Genomic DNA, 16,908 nt, shown 5'->3' on the forward strand with positions numbered 1-16,908 from the left:
CCAAGCGCAAGCCCCCGATATAATCTTCCATCCCCAACGATACATGTCCGAGTCACTCAAAGAAGCTAGATCCCTCGCCGTCCCACCCACCAGAATGGCACAAGTACAGGAATCAGTAGCCCAATCGCCATAGCACGGTCCCAGAGCACAGAAAGGAGCACAGCGGCAAGAACATAAAACAGAATACCAATAATATGTCCCCATCCGGCATGAGCAGTAACCAAAGATCCATCAGCCCAATAACGGAAGCGTCTATCCTTGTCCCGTTTTATCCCTACCACCGCAAACCCGTGCAGTCGATACGGATGCAGACGGCAATTCAGGAAAGAAAAAGCAGTGTAGGGGATCCGGTGCCGGCAGGGCAATGAAGTCCAGGAGTACCAAAGGGAGCGCCGAGTATGCCATCTCAAAATCTCCGAAGGTAGCCAGGGCAGGGAGGGAAAGCGCCGTGCACAACTCTCCTCGGGGCGAGTCTCGGGGATCAGCAAACATTGCGAGAAGGGAGGGCTCGCATTGTGGCAAAGGTTCCAGAATACACGATTTCGGGGGCCACTCTCCCGTGACTGATGGCAACGACAGAATTGGGGTCACGAGGGCGCCACCGACTCCAGTGGGCGCCACCGGAGCACAGGCGAAGGTGGAACCAGGAGCGGTGCCGAGTCCCTGCGAGTTGGCCATCTTAGGACAAATCGAAGCACCGAGGATGCCCTCCATTTTGTCCAGCAGGACGCAGCCAGAGCGTAGAGCCTCAGATCGGAAGGAGAGGACCGCTTCCAAAACGTTCCCAAAACTGTGAGAGGGAGCACACAATGTATCAGGCATGTTTCCCATTCAGTGAGGCAAGAAACACCAATCACGGCCAAACAGTTACGACACACAGCAGGATGTCCACCATAGCATCGGGCAGGGAGACCCCAGGTAGAAACAGGCGCGCACCATACAAGGACAACCAGGCGTGCTACGATGTCAGAAGCCTGAGCCTGGGCGCAGACATTAGTGGAGTCCGACCAATACGCCGTCCGCTTAGTTCCGATTGCTCGGCCAGCTCGAAAGTACAGCGGCAATAGCGGGGCGAAATGCAGGCAATAAGCACACAAATCACAGTGCGAGTGTCCGTAGCGTCAAAGTTGTAGACTGGCGCAGTCACCGCAGAGCCAAAAGCGCAGCAGGATGCGAGCACGGGGTCCGCTGGCCGATGAAAGCCGCCAATCGGGACCTCACCGTCCCCAAGTCCGGGAGAGCGCGTCTGTTGACCGGCCTCGATAGTTACGCGAGGCCCCGGTCTGTACGCTGATGCGGGCCGCCAACTGCGTCCAAGTTTTTCTCCGACTTGCCAAGGAGCAAAAGCGTCAGGATTTCGTGGCGGGTCAGTAGAGTACGTCCGCTGTCGAAATCAGCCACTGCGTTACAGGATATCAGGCAGGAGAGACTTGAAGGCGGAGACGGTCCCGGGAGCCGAGGGACTACACGTCCGCTCCGAGCGCCATCTTGGCTCCTCCCCCCCCGGTTTCCTCTTAATTTGCCGCATGCTGTACTGGTGGTGCTGTGAGGGTTTAACCCCATTGCTGCTGTCGTCGGCCGCTGAACGTTCGGAGCACTACCTGGCTGGTGCTGCGAATGTTCAATGGCTGACGCAGCCCGCCCACTCTTTGGAACGCCCAGCACTGCGCCAAAATAACGGCCGCAGCTAAGCTGTTAACTAAGCGTCCAAGATTGTCTTCTCCAGTGTGGACGTCTGGGTCTCTAGTGCCTGCATAGGTTCATACCCGACAAACTCCCTTCGGAATCCCTCCTTGAGACACCTCTGCCCTTGCCCAGGGGGCACTCATCTAGCCATTGTCAGGCCCTATCTGGGTGATCAGAGAATATTGTTGTTCCTGGAAGAGGACCTTCAATTTGACCAGGAAGTGGAACATATATTTCAGGTCCATGGCCCACAGCTTCTATTCTACTTGGTCAAACAATTCCATTGTGCCTGGACTGTCCTAGTGTAGTAAGGAAAGATGAGGATTTTCGAGGACTCATGGAGGGTGTCATCTGTGGTTCTAGCCATGCTCAGTATTAAGTCCCTGTCTAAATAGTTGAGCAAGTGGGCGATGATTGCTCACGGTGGGACACCGGGCGAGGTTGTAGGGCAGGCACCCGGTGGGCGAGGTAGTTTCGCAAGCACTCGGTGGGCGCATTCTATGATAAAGCAAAAAGAGATCTGATCCTCCATAGGAAGCAGGAATATATCGGGTTGGCATGAGCGCCCCTCAGCATTCTCCAGTCTTGCTACTGTCTTGGAGCTTGTCACTTGTAGTTTGCAAACTGTTTACTGCAGTGCCATCACTGTGTCTTCTAGGGCTGAGATGTGACCGTCAGCCTCGACCGCTTGGGTCGAGGTGTCTTGAAGGGCCTGCCGGACGAGCACGACAATTGTTCCAACCTCATCAATTTTAGTTTCCAGTGCGGTTCTTGATTCCCAATTGGCAAGGAGGAGGGCTTCATTGTCGATCGCCGGGCTGTGAGCTGCTGCCTCCGCGTGTGAGGCAGCTTGCCTGCCAGGATCATTTGAGTCTGCATTCTCCAGCTTGCATTGGAATGGTGCCAGTTTGACCTTGGTCATATTTGTAAGCTGGTATCGCCGGACCCCCTCTCAGGGGGGGCACGAGCAATACCAGGCCTATACTTCAGGGTCTCTACCACCAATGGTGCACCACAGCGCTCTGACAGCAACACCAGGCCCGCCAGATCCTCTCACTGAAGCAGCACCGGAACAGACACTCAAGCGATGGTGCGAGGGTTGCTTTTCACCACCCAGGGATCGCCACTGTCTCCTCTTTGTGGCTGGCATGCCAATAGGTGCTGTTATTGGTGCAATCAGTGGGATGCCGACAGGGGTACCACGGTTTTGGCGCCAAAGCCACAATGGAGCCAGTCCTCGGGGCATCACAGATCCAGTTGGTGGAGTGGGAGGGTTTTGTATGCACGAGGTCAGTGGATTGGAGTAAGTGCATCAAGGGGGCACCCAGCCTGGGACCCACGGGGCTCTTATGGCCGTTAGTGGTAGTAAACCCAGTTCTCGACCCCACCGTCATGTTGGCGGTCCCCTTGATGCCTTGTGTTATCGACTTACCACCAGGCTGCATGTGAGAGCTCTGCCCTCTCTCCACCGGCCCTCCAAGTGGCAGGCATGGGCCACTGTGGGCCTCCAACTCACCTTCTGCAGGCCCAAGGCAGCTGCCCGTCCACACTTTTAGCTTTTCTGGGTGATGGCGGGGGGGTGTTGCTACCCCCCAGGTGTTCAGCGTGCCGGCCTAGCTCCAAATCGGCCAAGGCCATCACTGCTTAGCATCTCCCCTGCCCCGTGACCCAGCTGGGCTGGATGGTACCTCCTGCCGTATCTGGCCACTTTAGGCCGTCTCCCTCCTGCAGTGGCTACCAGGGTCATGTAGCGTACCTGGGGCATGCATGGCAGGGGCCATTGGCAGAGGGAGAGTATTCTGAGACCTGGAGCAGTAATACAGTGTGGCTGCCCTCTTACTGCTTCAGCCACGACCCCTCTTACCTCCAATATTTTCAATGGGTGTGTGTTGCAGTACCAGTGGTTGCCCATATGTACTCCTGGGCCTACTACTTTTTTTAGTAGCAGTAAGCGTAAGTTACCTTTTGAATCAGGCATAGAAAGCTCCTGGGTTATTTTAGGTCCCACCTAAGACCATCTGTTTACCAATTGGGAAGAGAATTAATTTCAAAGCCATGTGCTTCTGTCCTCGGAGCATAGAAGGGAAAGACCCCAGCTACCTGCACAACTTCCCTCCCCCCCACAATCCTAGTCGTCAGCTAAGATCGACAGGAGTGCATTTACTTAAGATTCCTAGGATAAGAAAGGCAAGGATGGGAGCTCGCTCATTTGGCTATCTAGCGGCCAAAAACGGATACACACTCCCGCTTTTGCTACGTGCAGAGAAATCTGAACCCACCTTTCGTAGAGGCCTGAAAACATGGTTATACCAGCTCTAGTCCGATAACTTGTTTATCACTCCTGCTGATGTGCTTTTAGCGCGGGGACACACCTTTGGGGGTAGCCAGGCACTCTACAAATGAACTATTATAATTATTATCTGTAGCTGTTTGTCAGAGACCACATGTTCCCACTACACGTACAACTACGTACACATATATAGTACAGAAAATGAGTAGAAGTTAGTTCAGCATCCCCCCCCCTCCCCCTTCAGCCATTGGCTGTTAGCATTTTTTTTAAGTTGGCATTGGCTGGGTGGGTTTTCCTTACAATAGGCATTCTGTAGAAAGTTATATGGGACATAAGTAGTATCCTTTGGTAACCTCTCCCCCGGGTTGCCATTGGTCCCCCTGCCCCCCACTGTCCACTACTCATTTCATTTCATAAACTTTATTCGATAGTTGTAGAGAAACATCATAAAAGTGTACAAGTAACAACATTGCACGTATAAAAGTTACAAACAACAGGGGAAGTGCATACCATACAGTTTACTTAGTTGGTGCATATAATATTAAGTATATCTAATCTTAAGATTTTAATTGAAATCCATACTTTTTCTTGCTGTAATAGATTTTAAAATAAAGGTTGCGGTGAAGAAACAAAGATCCGGGCTAGCAAGTGAGAATAATAATTTCATAGCGTTTCCTGTAGTGTACGTATTATATTTAAAAAACAATGGTTTAAGATAATAAATACTCCTTTCTACCCAGATTGCTTCACAAGCATTGGCAAAGTTAAACCATTCCAAACTAGAACTCCATACATGTGTACACATATACAATAGCCATTTTTCAATGGAATTCTTCGTGCTTTTTTGCAAATCCAAGAATGCACGCATATGCATGGGACGCATCTTGTAATGCAGTGTCAATAAAGCATAAAAACTGCTGCGCTTGCAGATTTACGCACTGTGATTATACTGTAATGGAGTTTAAAATCAACATAACATGCATGCATAGTGCCTATGTTGTAATGAATCTTCTTAGTTTTTTTTAACCCCATAACAAGGTGGTCACTGTGCATCCACCCAAAACAAAGCACAATATTGGCAAAACCTATCGGTCAGTGCTCTGTAGCAAAGACAGATCCCTTTTCCACAGGCCTGGTGATTTATCTAGCAATGCATTGTGGGAAACATCACTGGGAAACTACTAAACTGCAACACTCATCAAAACAGGGTTAAAGTCACTTACCTGCATCTTTTCAATCATTTCAAATAAATCTGAGTTCTGAAAAAACAAAAGAGAATGACGATTTTAAAATTTACAAGCATACTAATTCCAGAATTATGACTAGAAACAACACTGCTTTTTTGTAGGAGTTGGATATGGAAGTGGGCATAAGAAATAACAACATTTGACATCATTATTTTGCTCTGGCAGATAGTGTGTTCTTTATTGTTCCATTTTGATGTTCTGACGATGCATTGGCAGTTATAGTCAGACAGCAGGAACGTCTCACATCCTTGGAACCTAGAGGAAGAGTCTGTGTTGACAACCGTCACACTCACCGGAACTTCAACATGGAAAGTCAAAGAGACGGCATGCTGGTACACCATGACCAATATACAATCACAATAACACCAAGGACATTGCCTGTACAAGACTCCTTCATGAGCAGTCAGAGAATCGCAGAAACGCAGAAGCGTGCCAAGCATCTTTGGTGCAAGCATCAGAAAAGACTACTTTAGTACATACAGTACAAACAAATGCTCCCTTTCATACAAACAAACAAGCACAGCAAACAATTGAAGCACAGGTAGCGATAGTTTCTATTATGCATAGAACAGGTACAGCAGGGCCAGCAGCAGGACACAGTTCCCTCACACACAGAACAGGTACAGTGCAGGAAGCAGAAATGCAAGCTTCTCTCACAAACAGTGGCAGATTTAAGGCAAAGATTCCTGTAGACAAGATTATCAGAAAAAACTGGTTGTGGCAGAAACAGGAAGCAGTCTTGGGTATCACAGTGGTTATTTTTAGGGTTAAATTCTTAAGTATTTTAATTCTCTTTTTTATTTTAGGAATCTGCTAATAAGGAGCTTAGGGCCAGATGTAGGTAGCCCTATACCGGTCGGTAATGGCCGAAATGACCGAATTTAAAGATTCGGTAATTTACCGAATAGGTAATTTACCGAATCGGTAAATTACCGATTCCTTAAAATACAGATTTGGTAAATTACTGAATCCTTAATGTAGGGGGCACTCAAGTGAGTGCATTTCTGAGTTAAGGATTCGGTATTTACTACCAACTAAAAGTTGGTGGTAAATATCGAAAACCTTTGAAAAAGCAAATTTGTGCTTTTCCAAAAGTGCCATGTGGCAGACATACATGCCCTTAGGGCATGTATATGTGCCACATGTGCACCCATGCACTATTCAGGGGTGTAACAGGGTGTCAATGTGACACCCTGCCACCCTTGTAAGTCTTCCCCCTATTACCGATTCGGTATTTACCGAATCGGTAATTCCCATACATTAATGTGGGCCTCCAGGCCTATAGGAATGAATGGGAATTACCGAATCGGTAAATACCGAATCGGTAATTACGGAATTTTACCGATTCGGTAACATTTACCGAATCAATACCTACATACCATTTACCGATTCTGAAATACCGAATCTGTAAAATTCGGTATTTTAGAATCGGTAAATAGTATTAACCTACATATTAATGTTAGTGCTCAACTAGGAGGGAGCCATCTCACCAGGATCAGAACATGAAATCCACAAGTTACACACAGAACTCTGCATCTCTGTGTTTAGAATTGGAATTTGTGATGTATAATTTACACACAAATCTCGAGACTTAGTGTGTTTGGCCACTACAATTTAAGACCAGGATACAGATCTATGCAGTAAAAATATATAACCTTGCACTATTTCTTGGTGGGAATGGAACCAGTGCCCTATAATTATGCATAGATTCTCTTCACTAGGTAAATTACATACTTGTGGTATCTTACTCATATGTTACCCTCTAAAATTGAAGTATTTTTAAGCCTTCTTTTTTCCACTTTTAGGTCATATTTCCTTGTAAATATTTATTTTAACATTCTGGTGACTTTCTATCTTCTTTCCTTTTTAGGTCGTGCCTGGGCAGCGCATGCGCTGCTGCGAGGCATGCAGTAGTGGAGTATGACTCTGAAGCCCCAACCACTTTCCGCCCATATTTTTAATTGGCTTGTGTCATTGTCCCTCGTAAACGCTGGCTTACGAGTTGTTATTAGGCTTGTTAATCCCTCCATGGTACTGCCTTGTCTGCATTTATTACCTCCCATAAGTACTGGACCTTTAACTGGTATTACATGGTCTGCTTTATGAGTTATGAGTTGGTGAGCACTAGTTTCTTTAATGCTCTTCCCCTATTCTACCCACAATATCGCAGTATCCGATTGCTTTTATTTGGATTGTAATGTTTTTATTATTCAATTTATGCGGTCCGCTTTAACTATAGCAGCCGCGTTTATTTAATTACTTAATATACAACGCGGTTCGCTTTCACTTAAGCGCCCACGCTTATTTAAGCGATACAAGCTTTTGAAATCAATTTTTTTACTCACTTTAGGTGAAAGCACCCTTTGTTTAGACACTGCTCACTGTAACCTGAATTTGCAAGCAGCGTCTAAAAAAAGAGGCGCGACCAACATTAAAGTGTTCTTGCATTTGCGAGAGTTTGAGCTCGTGGCATTAAAAATAACAATGCCTTTTGTATATGTGTTGCTTTTAAAAACATATAAATAAAAGGCATTGCCATTTACAATGCCAATATCTGAGACGCTCTCAAATGTGAGACCTATTGCATTGAAAATGCTTGTTTACCATGGCTCAAACTTTTAATAATGATTTTCATTAGTTCTACTTTTATTTCCCTTTCCCTAACTTTTGCTCATGGCTTATATATTTTCGTATGTCATTTCATCTTATTCTCACAACTTTTTTGTTCAGTTTCCATTCGGTTGATTTTTATTTAGTTCTTTTCTTGCTACATTTTGCAACAGTTTGCTGCTTAGCTGCTCCTTTCCTTCCCGTTTTTAAGTCTGCCGCTAGCCAAGACCTTTTGGTTCTACTAAATTGCATGTATAATATACATACTTCCAGGGACTTTGAGCCAGCCCTCGTCATTCATTGGTCTGATATTGGGTCATTCACATTTTTCTTCTACCCACTACAGCAAACAGCATGTGGCAGCAGGTCAGCCCACTTCGGCCACTGGCTAACTTCCCTTTGAGTGATAGCATTCTTCCCTTTCACGAGGAGCACAAAGTAGTTCCATCCAGTGCCAGAAATGTCTGTGGCAATGTATGCTTTTTGAGACCAGAAAAAATATATTTGCTTTTAGTCAATGTTGTTTCAATATTGTAGTGCAGCTTTTACAACAATCAAGTATTAAGAAAACAATGACAAAATAAAACAGGCAATGACAAAGCCAAAAGGTGGGAAGGCAACACAAGATCTATTGACTTTTGCCAATGCTTGTAATTTCACTTACAGGTGATCTTTCGATTCTCTACTTTTCTGCCCCTCATTCTTGCTCTAAGTCCTCGTGATGGTTTTTTTTCTCTTTGTTTTCTTACTTTCCTCCTCGTAGGTGCGCTGATACCTGATAATGTGATGAATTCAGTGACCCATCAAAAGCTGTCTTCTCCTCAATGTACATGTGGAATATGCAAATCAGCAATCTTCAGGTGAGTGACTGCTATTGTTGTGCTGAAGATCACTATGCACAGCGAATATGATTCAGCAACACATAAAAGAAAAGTCACAGAGAGGCGCACCGGAAATAGCAATACCTTAAGCGGGATTAAAAAGGTGGCAGGATGTGGAAGGGGTGTGACCTAAGAAGCATACATAAATAATACAGCCACAAGAGTGTGGCCTATATAATAAAGGGCGTGGCTTAGTACATGTGAACTAGATTCCTGTGCATGGCAAACAGTGTATTACTGGATAACAAATAACAAAAGTCAACAGGTGACAAAATATTTAACAGCTCAAAGAGAACTATTTTCCTACTCCGTATGCAAAAACCACGTGACAAGGTGATTTTAAAGAGTAGCAACGCCTTAACTGCTTGCTATCACTTTCCCTGGAGATTTAGTTGTAGAAAGGCTACAACTTTGTTGTTAATATTCATTCAAATTAAATATTATATTTAGCCCTGCGCCACCAGTGGGAAATAACAGTTTTCACTTTGTGACTTGATCCCCGTACACAACATCGACTTCTGGTCACGTTATATTTCAGGTTCGCTATGCGACAGGCTGACAGGTACAGTGTTTTTTTTCTTCAGGAGCAAAGAACAGAAATAGAGGGCCACCAAGGGCCTTAATTCAGCATAGGCTTGTTTGCTTTTTTGGGGTTACACCTTGCCTGGTCATGGTTCACTTAAAGGACTGAGAAAGGGACATCGGAAGGCCGGGCCTGGTCGAGTATCTGGTTGCCAAGCTCAGACTACTTCTGACAACTTTTTCAGTCACAATGTCACAGGTGAAGTTCAACCGAACACATATTTCTGGGCATTGAATGGCCCACAATACAAAATGCCAGAAACACACAATCATTTTAATTTTTAGGTCGAGCCTGGGCAGTGCATGCACTGCTCTGCGAGACATGCTGTATTGAGGTATGGAATAGAGGCTCCACCCAATTCTCGCCCATTTGTTCAATTGGCTCCTGATACTGTCCTTTCAAAATCGTTGTTTTTCATTCGTGAACAGGCTTAATAGTCCCACCTTGGTACTGCCTTGTCTACATTTGTAACCTCCCATAAAGACTGGACTTTTTACTTGTGGTGTTACATGGTCTGTTTTATCTAGTCGGTGAGCACTCTTTTCTTTATTGATCTTCCCCTATACCACCCAAGATGTTGCAGCACACCGCCTGCTTTTTTTATTGTAATTATTAATGTATTTATTTAATTTGCAGCGTGGTCCGCTTTCACATTACCAGCCGTGCAACAGAAACTTTATTTATTTTTAAAAAAATGTTTTCGTGAAATCGCCCCATACCGTGCTTTCACTTTAATGTTGGCCATGCCCCTTTCTTTAAACACTGTTCACTGTAACCTGTATACGGCAAGCAACGTCTAAAGAAAGGGGCGCGGCGTTTGCGTGAGTTTTCACTATTGCCACTAGAAATTACAATGCCTTTTATAAATGTGTTGCTTTAAAAAACACATAAATAAAAGGCATTGTCATTTACAATGCCAATAGCTTAAACTCTTGCAAATGCGAGACCTATTGCACTGAAAATGCTTGTTTTTCAATGAAAACACTGAATTTTTTTTCAAACTGAAAGTTGACACTAGTTAGCTGCAGTCTTTGTCTATCTTAGGTTGAAATGGGGTGTGTGCTAATTGTTTTTAAATATATACATTAGCACGAGTGCCCCCCATAAAGTAACAAAGTACAATGTGCCACTTTCTCACAAAAAAGTGTTAGCTTGCAGCTGCTGTCGTTGGATCAGAAAAAAAAGTGCCTCGTCAATTCTAACACACACACACACACGCACATCCACACACACACAGACACACACACACACACACACACACACACACACACACACACTGATATAAGACGTGTGACAATATCAGCTGCAAGGAAAAATTCTCTTAGTGCTTGAGTGGTTCTTTGAGACACTGGCCATGATTTCGACAGGGCTTGTGAATCCCAACGCCTGTGCAATTTCCAGGAATCTGAACTATGAATTGCATGGACTTTACGGCGGCCAATAATTACTTGGGCTGATAAAATCTGCACTCTTAAATTTTACTAGATGAGATCAGACGTCCTGAATTTTAGCGAGGGACAACTGATAGTTAATTAACAGAACATGCACATTCTGGTGGGGTATGCACAAAAACATGCATGTTATATCCCGTTTTTTGTGAAAAACATTAAATAGGTGCCAATTAGTTCTCCTGATAAATTTCAAACCACGTGGTGTCGTTTTTTCGTGTATAATAAATACTGAATACCACTGCAGGGCATTAGTATTCAAGCACGTTTTGGTTTCAGTCTATAGGTGCATTTTCATTGGTTGGACTAGGTGCCTGAGCCTGGCCTTGTAAAACCATATCCAGTGCTTCAAGTGGGGTAGGAAGGATGGCCACGTCTAAAATGGTTTTGTCTAAAATAGGTGACATATTTATGCGTGACAAATTCATAAAGTTTTACTCAACAAAGAATAGCTGAAATTAGGAAGAAGCAAGATATTTATTTATCCCAAGCCATAAAACACTTTACAAGAAGAACTGAGTGGGGCAATGCAGATTATTTACACTAGATAAAGTATGAACACCCTTATGGCACTGTGGAAAAAGCACACTGCCGTCAGCCTCAACTCTAAAGCTCCTAATTGTACTGCTATGAACACCCATCCACACCCTGAACTCACCCAGACACCTAAAGGTGACTCAGTTTGCAGTACAAGCTACACAAGGATCATATGTTGCATGAAAAACAAGGATAAAAACACAACTTCTCAGAACAGGAAATACTGCTAAGTAATAGACACGGATGAACCATGCAACGTGGGGTAAAACGTGAGAAATGTAAACAGAGACTGCATTGCTGACTCGCACTACCTAAAGGATTTGTAATTTCATTGTCACGAAATAGATCTGGGTGTGAGCTGTCTTTAAAAAATGCACCTTCGATTGTTTGTGACTGTGCACACTTCCAAATGTTGGAGTGTCTCAGATGCCTCATCAGAGACGTATTAAGGCGAGGCCCTCCTGCTTCCAATGGGCCTCCTGGGAGTGCAAACTAACTTTCTCTCTCTCTCCCTCTCTCTCACTCTCACATGGATTTGGAGCCCCGGGCAAGGTATATTTTTAAAAAAAGGTGTCACCCTTTTACAGAGAATTCAGCTAAAATGGACGTGCATAAGCAGAAAACAGGGAACCCCAAAATATATCTTGCCCTAGGTCCTCAAAAGCCTTATAATGACACGGCTAATTCTATATCAGCTTTAATGGCACTATCAAGACATTTGCTAGGCCGTTCGCTGCCATGCACCACTTGGGGAAGATTTGCCACTTCCAATATGAGATGCATCTGTTCCTATCAGTACTCAATTTGTTAAAAAAACATAAGTGCCAGGGTCCTTGTCAGAAGGCCACTACAGCTTGCACCACCCATTGCCCACACTAGCACCGCCAATGACAGTACCATCACAACTAACCATCACACTCATAGAAGAGTGACAATTCATATTTTAAATGTGCATTAAAGATGACTAATACATGTGGCCAAAGCTATACTTATATCTTTGGGTGGCAGTTATTAGTGATTTTAATGTATATGAAATTATTGCACAACTGTTGTGCTCCTCACAAAATTAGATATAACAATGCTGCCATGTGGCAGGCTGTTATAACAGCCGATGTTAACAATAGAGTGCTGCTGGAAACCACCATCTCAATGTAAGCACTGGTTCCTATTGGTGATTTATGGGTTATCAAAAAACACAATGGAAGCTTGAATTTTGTGCCGGAAAGGACCATATGATTAAGGCTGGACTGGAAGCCAAAATGAATGCTGATAAAAATGGTCAACACAGCCCCACACTCAGGTGATTGCAGTTGGACTAATGACTTCTGGATTTTAATGTTTGGGTCATGCTAGCCATCCAGCCCTGAAAGAAAGCCTCTGGCCCGCAGCCTACCTTGAACCAGGGGCGGCTCTAGGCTCATGGCGGCCCTGAGCAGGGAGGGTAGGTAGGGGGCCCTGGAAGAGGTGGGTCTGGGCGGGGCGGAGCGCGGAGGCCAGTGAAGAGGGGAGGTCAGGGTGTTTGGAAGTGGAACAGATCCGGAGGCCACCAAATCCCTGCCAGGGGCCTCCACGCAAATATGTATCCATCCTCAGAGGATTATTATATTAAGGATATATATTGGCGTGGTGGCCCCTGGGGTTTGGTGGCCCTGTGCAGGTGCACAGGTTGCACATGCCTAAGGCCGCCCCTGCTTGAACATGCCAGAATGGTAGAATGGCTAGTCCTACCTGGGTGACGCGGTAATACTTGAGTTCTTTTTTTCAACGAGAATTGGGCTATTTTTTACAGTAACTGTCCCAAGAAAATGAATGTCTTCTAAAACTTAGTGACATGGACATTTGTTATTCGACTTGTTCACAGTCAGAACATCGCCCAACTTACGGTTTTCTTCTAGTTGCTTGTGCTGGCCGTGGGGCTCGTGCGCACGTCCTTTTAGATATGTCAGATTTTCGACACCAACGAAAGAACTGAGCATGAAGTTATTAACCTACCACATGTTAGGAAACCAAGAGTCATCACATTTGCCAGCAGTAGGGTCAGTGTTTCATTTTTGCTAGATTTGCTGGTGTTTTACACTACGGCCAGAGCTGCCGACTGTGAAACTGAGGAACCAGGTTCAAGTCTCGGCATCAGCTCAACATCCTGTGATTATGGGCAAATCACCTAATCCCCCCATGCCTACCAAAAAGGAATGTGTCCTTGTGTAACATAACTGCTGCTTATGTAAAGCGCTCCAAGACCTTCGGTTCGAGTTTGCGTTATATAAATACTGCAATTTTTTTTTTAAATACTGGCACTGTGGTCGTGTGAATCGCCAGCACCACCCAACACCCCACCCGCACCCACCCTGACGCTCTTACATGCCGTCAAGGGTGGCACACGCAAAATGGGCTAGCTACGCCACTACCTGCAAGTGTTTATTTTCACTAACTGAAATAAATGAAAAGAAGCAAATAAGGTGTCTTGCACCATTTAACTTTAGGAAAACATTCATTTTTAAGACCTCTTTCAACAAAAGTGTACAGAATAAAATATCTTCAAAAAAAAAGTGTATTTCATTAAAATGCATTTCACCTTAGTGCATAAGATTATATCAGTGGTTTGAGATTTTTTTAAAGTGACAGTTTTCAGAATGAAAATAGAAACAGTCATGTCTCCTCCCAACCTGAGAACAATGCCAATACTGAACTAAGAGGAAAGTCAATTATCAGTAGGGACCCTCTGGGCGGTCTGCGTTGTTAATATAGATGGACCCCATTATAGTTCAATAACTCAAACACACAAGAAAGTTTATACAGCGCATATCTTGACACATGCATTTCAAGGTTCTCTTATATATCAAAATTAAGAAAAAGGAGGCACAGCGGGGGGAAAACACCCCGCAGCCAAGGGGTTAAGCTGAAATGAGAAGGAGGTGGACCTCCTTTCAGGGGCACACACATGGCACTGTAATGCTGTTTAAGTGTCTTAGATAAGTAAATAATTTACAATATTTGTTATTCTCCAGCAGAAATACATTTGAGATGAGAGGATGGCACTGATGAGGAATGGAAACGCATGGGTTACACTGGGCTATATTAGTGTACATATAATCTTAGGTCCGGCTTGACAGTCCAGCTCTCTCAAGACCTTAAGTAGTAAACAAAAAAAAGCTGTCAGATAGCTACTGACAGAGGGATGTAGGCTCCATCCACATGTTTGTGGCTGAAGTTGTGTGTTTAAACTGAAAGAAGTGCTTTTATTGCACATTTCTGCTTGTGGCAAAGCTTATTCTCAATATAGGTGGACTGAGTTGGATAAGATGGCAAGAAAACTATAATGGCTAAAGGCCTGCAGAGAAGGATTTTGTTACATGGAATCTCACAGATTACTGAGGTGGGCAATGGTGTTGGTGTTGGTTAACCCCTGTGACAAACCATGGATATAGTTCATTTTCTCTGTGAGAATCCTTGTTAGGCCCTCCTGGGAGAGATAGTATTTTGCTTTGCCAACTGTAATTTTGTGATGCTTGGTGGCTGCATTTGGGAAAACGTACTCTCAAAACAGTAGGCCTTTGTTACGGCTTAGTATGAAAAGTTATGACAAATGCAGTAGGCCTTGTTTAGTTATTGTGAAAAGCATTGGTTAAAGTCTTTAGGCTTTTTGCAGTTGGTAGGTATTTTGTGACATGTCATCTCACAGATTACCGTAATAGTCAAGGGTTTAGGTGTTGGTCAACCACTCCGCAAACTCTGGAGGTTTTCTCTGTAATGATTCTTCTTTGGCCATATTGAGAAAGTTTCTATATTGTTTAGAAACTGTATTTTCTACATGTTTTTAATGTTATAACTGTATACATGATGGTTGTCTGCTTATGTGCACTTGAATATTCTTGTGTTGGTTATGTTGTCAAGCCAATGATTATAGGCTTTGTAGTTTCATGCAAGATTCCATAGGTGTGTTCTGTTTAAGATGAAACATTAAGACAAAGCTAGTATGCCTGGCTTACATATTGTGAGAAGCATGTGTTACAGGCATTAAGCTTTTAAGAATGGATTATTACTATACTGTGTTATAGCCAGGGCCAATGGAATTATGTGACTGTGCGGCCGCCGAGGTATTTTCATAATTACAGATTTACCGCATTTGCCACATAATCCATCATCTGCCGCATATTCTGCAGGTTTTACACAAAAAAATGTTTTGCTTCTAAATTAAACGGTTAAAAAGTTACTGAACATGCAGCGACACATGTTGCTGCACAGCGGAAGACCCGTTGCAAAGCTGGACGGGCCAACTTTCTGTTGCTTATTGCTATATTTAGGAGTTAAACTGGTACTAATGAGGTGCAACGAATGCCCATACAGTGTTACCAAGTTAAAAAATGATAAAATAATACTATTACAAAATGTGCAGCATAATGCGGCATAATTTGCCTTTTCTTGCAGCATAATTTATTTAACCTTGCCACATAATTTGGCCCTCTCCTGCCGAATAATTCCAGTGGCCCTGGTTTTAACCTGTAGGCAAGTATTATGTTATAAAGAATCTCACAGATTATTGAAGAAGACAAGGTCTTTGGTGTTGGTGACCCACCAGAATAAACCATGGGATAGAAGATGTGCACTGCAATAATCCTTACTTGGCTCCCCTCGGAAGGATTTTACATTGTTTTGACAACTTTTATTTTGTACGATTGTAATTTTATTATGGTACACATGATGGTTGCTTCGTGGGAAAGCTTATGCCCAACACAGTAGGTCTGAGTTGGTTAATATGATAGGCCAGTGATAAAGATTAATGCTATGAAAACGTATGATAAAGGAAGTAGGCAGACATATTTATTGTGAAAAGCAAATGATAAAATCAATAGGCATTTATAGATGGATTGTTATTACTCTGTATTAAATCCTATAGATAGGTATTTTGTTACATGGAATCTCAGATTACTGTAGAGCGCAACGGTTTTCATGTTGTTTACTCGTATAAAAACATGGAGATATAAAACTTGCACTGTGAGAATCCTTGTTAGGCCCTCTTAGAAGGTATATTATTTTGCTTTGCCAACTGTAACTTTGTATGCTTTTGTAATTTTATGGCTGTATGCCTGATGGCTGTCTTCTGGGAAAGCTTGCACATATTAAAGGGAGTCTGAACTGGGTATGGTGTCAAGCCAACAATAACAGCTATACGCATGACTCGTGCACTGCGGAACTTTACGCCAAATGCCATAGGTCTGGTATGTTTATTGTAAAAATTATGACAAAGGTAGTAGTCCTGGTTTATTTATTGTGAAATGAATTTGTTGAAGCCAATAGCTCTCTAACAGTGGATTATTATCACTCTATGTTACCAGCTGTAGATAGGTATTTAGTAACATGTAATCTCACATATTACCCTTGTAGGCAGTGGTTTTGGTGCTGGTAGCCTACTCTGTCAAGTGCTAGGAGTAGAATATTTTCACTTTTATGATTGTTGTTAGGATCTAGTGAAGGCTATTTATTGTTTTGCCAACTGTAATTGTGTACCTATTTGTAATTGCGTGACTGTATTCAGTATGCATGATGGTTGGCCGCTTATGCATGCTTCAGTAGACCTGTGTTGGTTAGTGTCCAGCCATTGGTAAAAGCTCTATGCCGGTTGGAT

General features: G+C 43.7%; 1 protein-coding gene across 2 annotated transcripts in view; it reads right to left on the reverse strand.

The window, feature by feature from the left end:
* The window catches only part of RAP1GAP (RAP1 GTPase activating protein), a 278,140-nt gene that overhangs the window by 219,987 nt on the left and 41,245 nt on the right, over positions 1 to 16,908 (reverse strand). For both annotated transcript variants that reach the window (XM_078642550.1, XM_078642551.1), the window contains exon 2: positions 5,200 to 5,235. In XM_078642550.1, coding sequence (XP_078498676.1) covers positions 5,200 to 5,235 — 36 coding nt within the window. The remainder of the gene's footprint in view (positions 1 to 5,199; positions 5,236 to 16,908) is intronic.

Source organism: Lissotriton helveticus, chromosome 5_1 (genome assembly GCF_964261635.1).
Source record: "Lissotriton helveticus chromosome 5_1, aLisHel1.1, whole genome shotgun sequence".
NCBI lineage: Eukaryota > Metazoa > Chordata > Amphibia > Caudata > Salamandridae > Lissotriton > Lissotriton helveticus.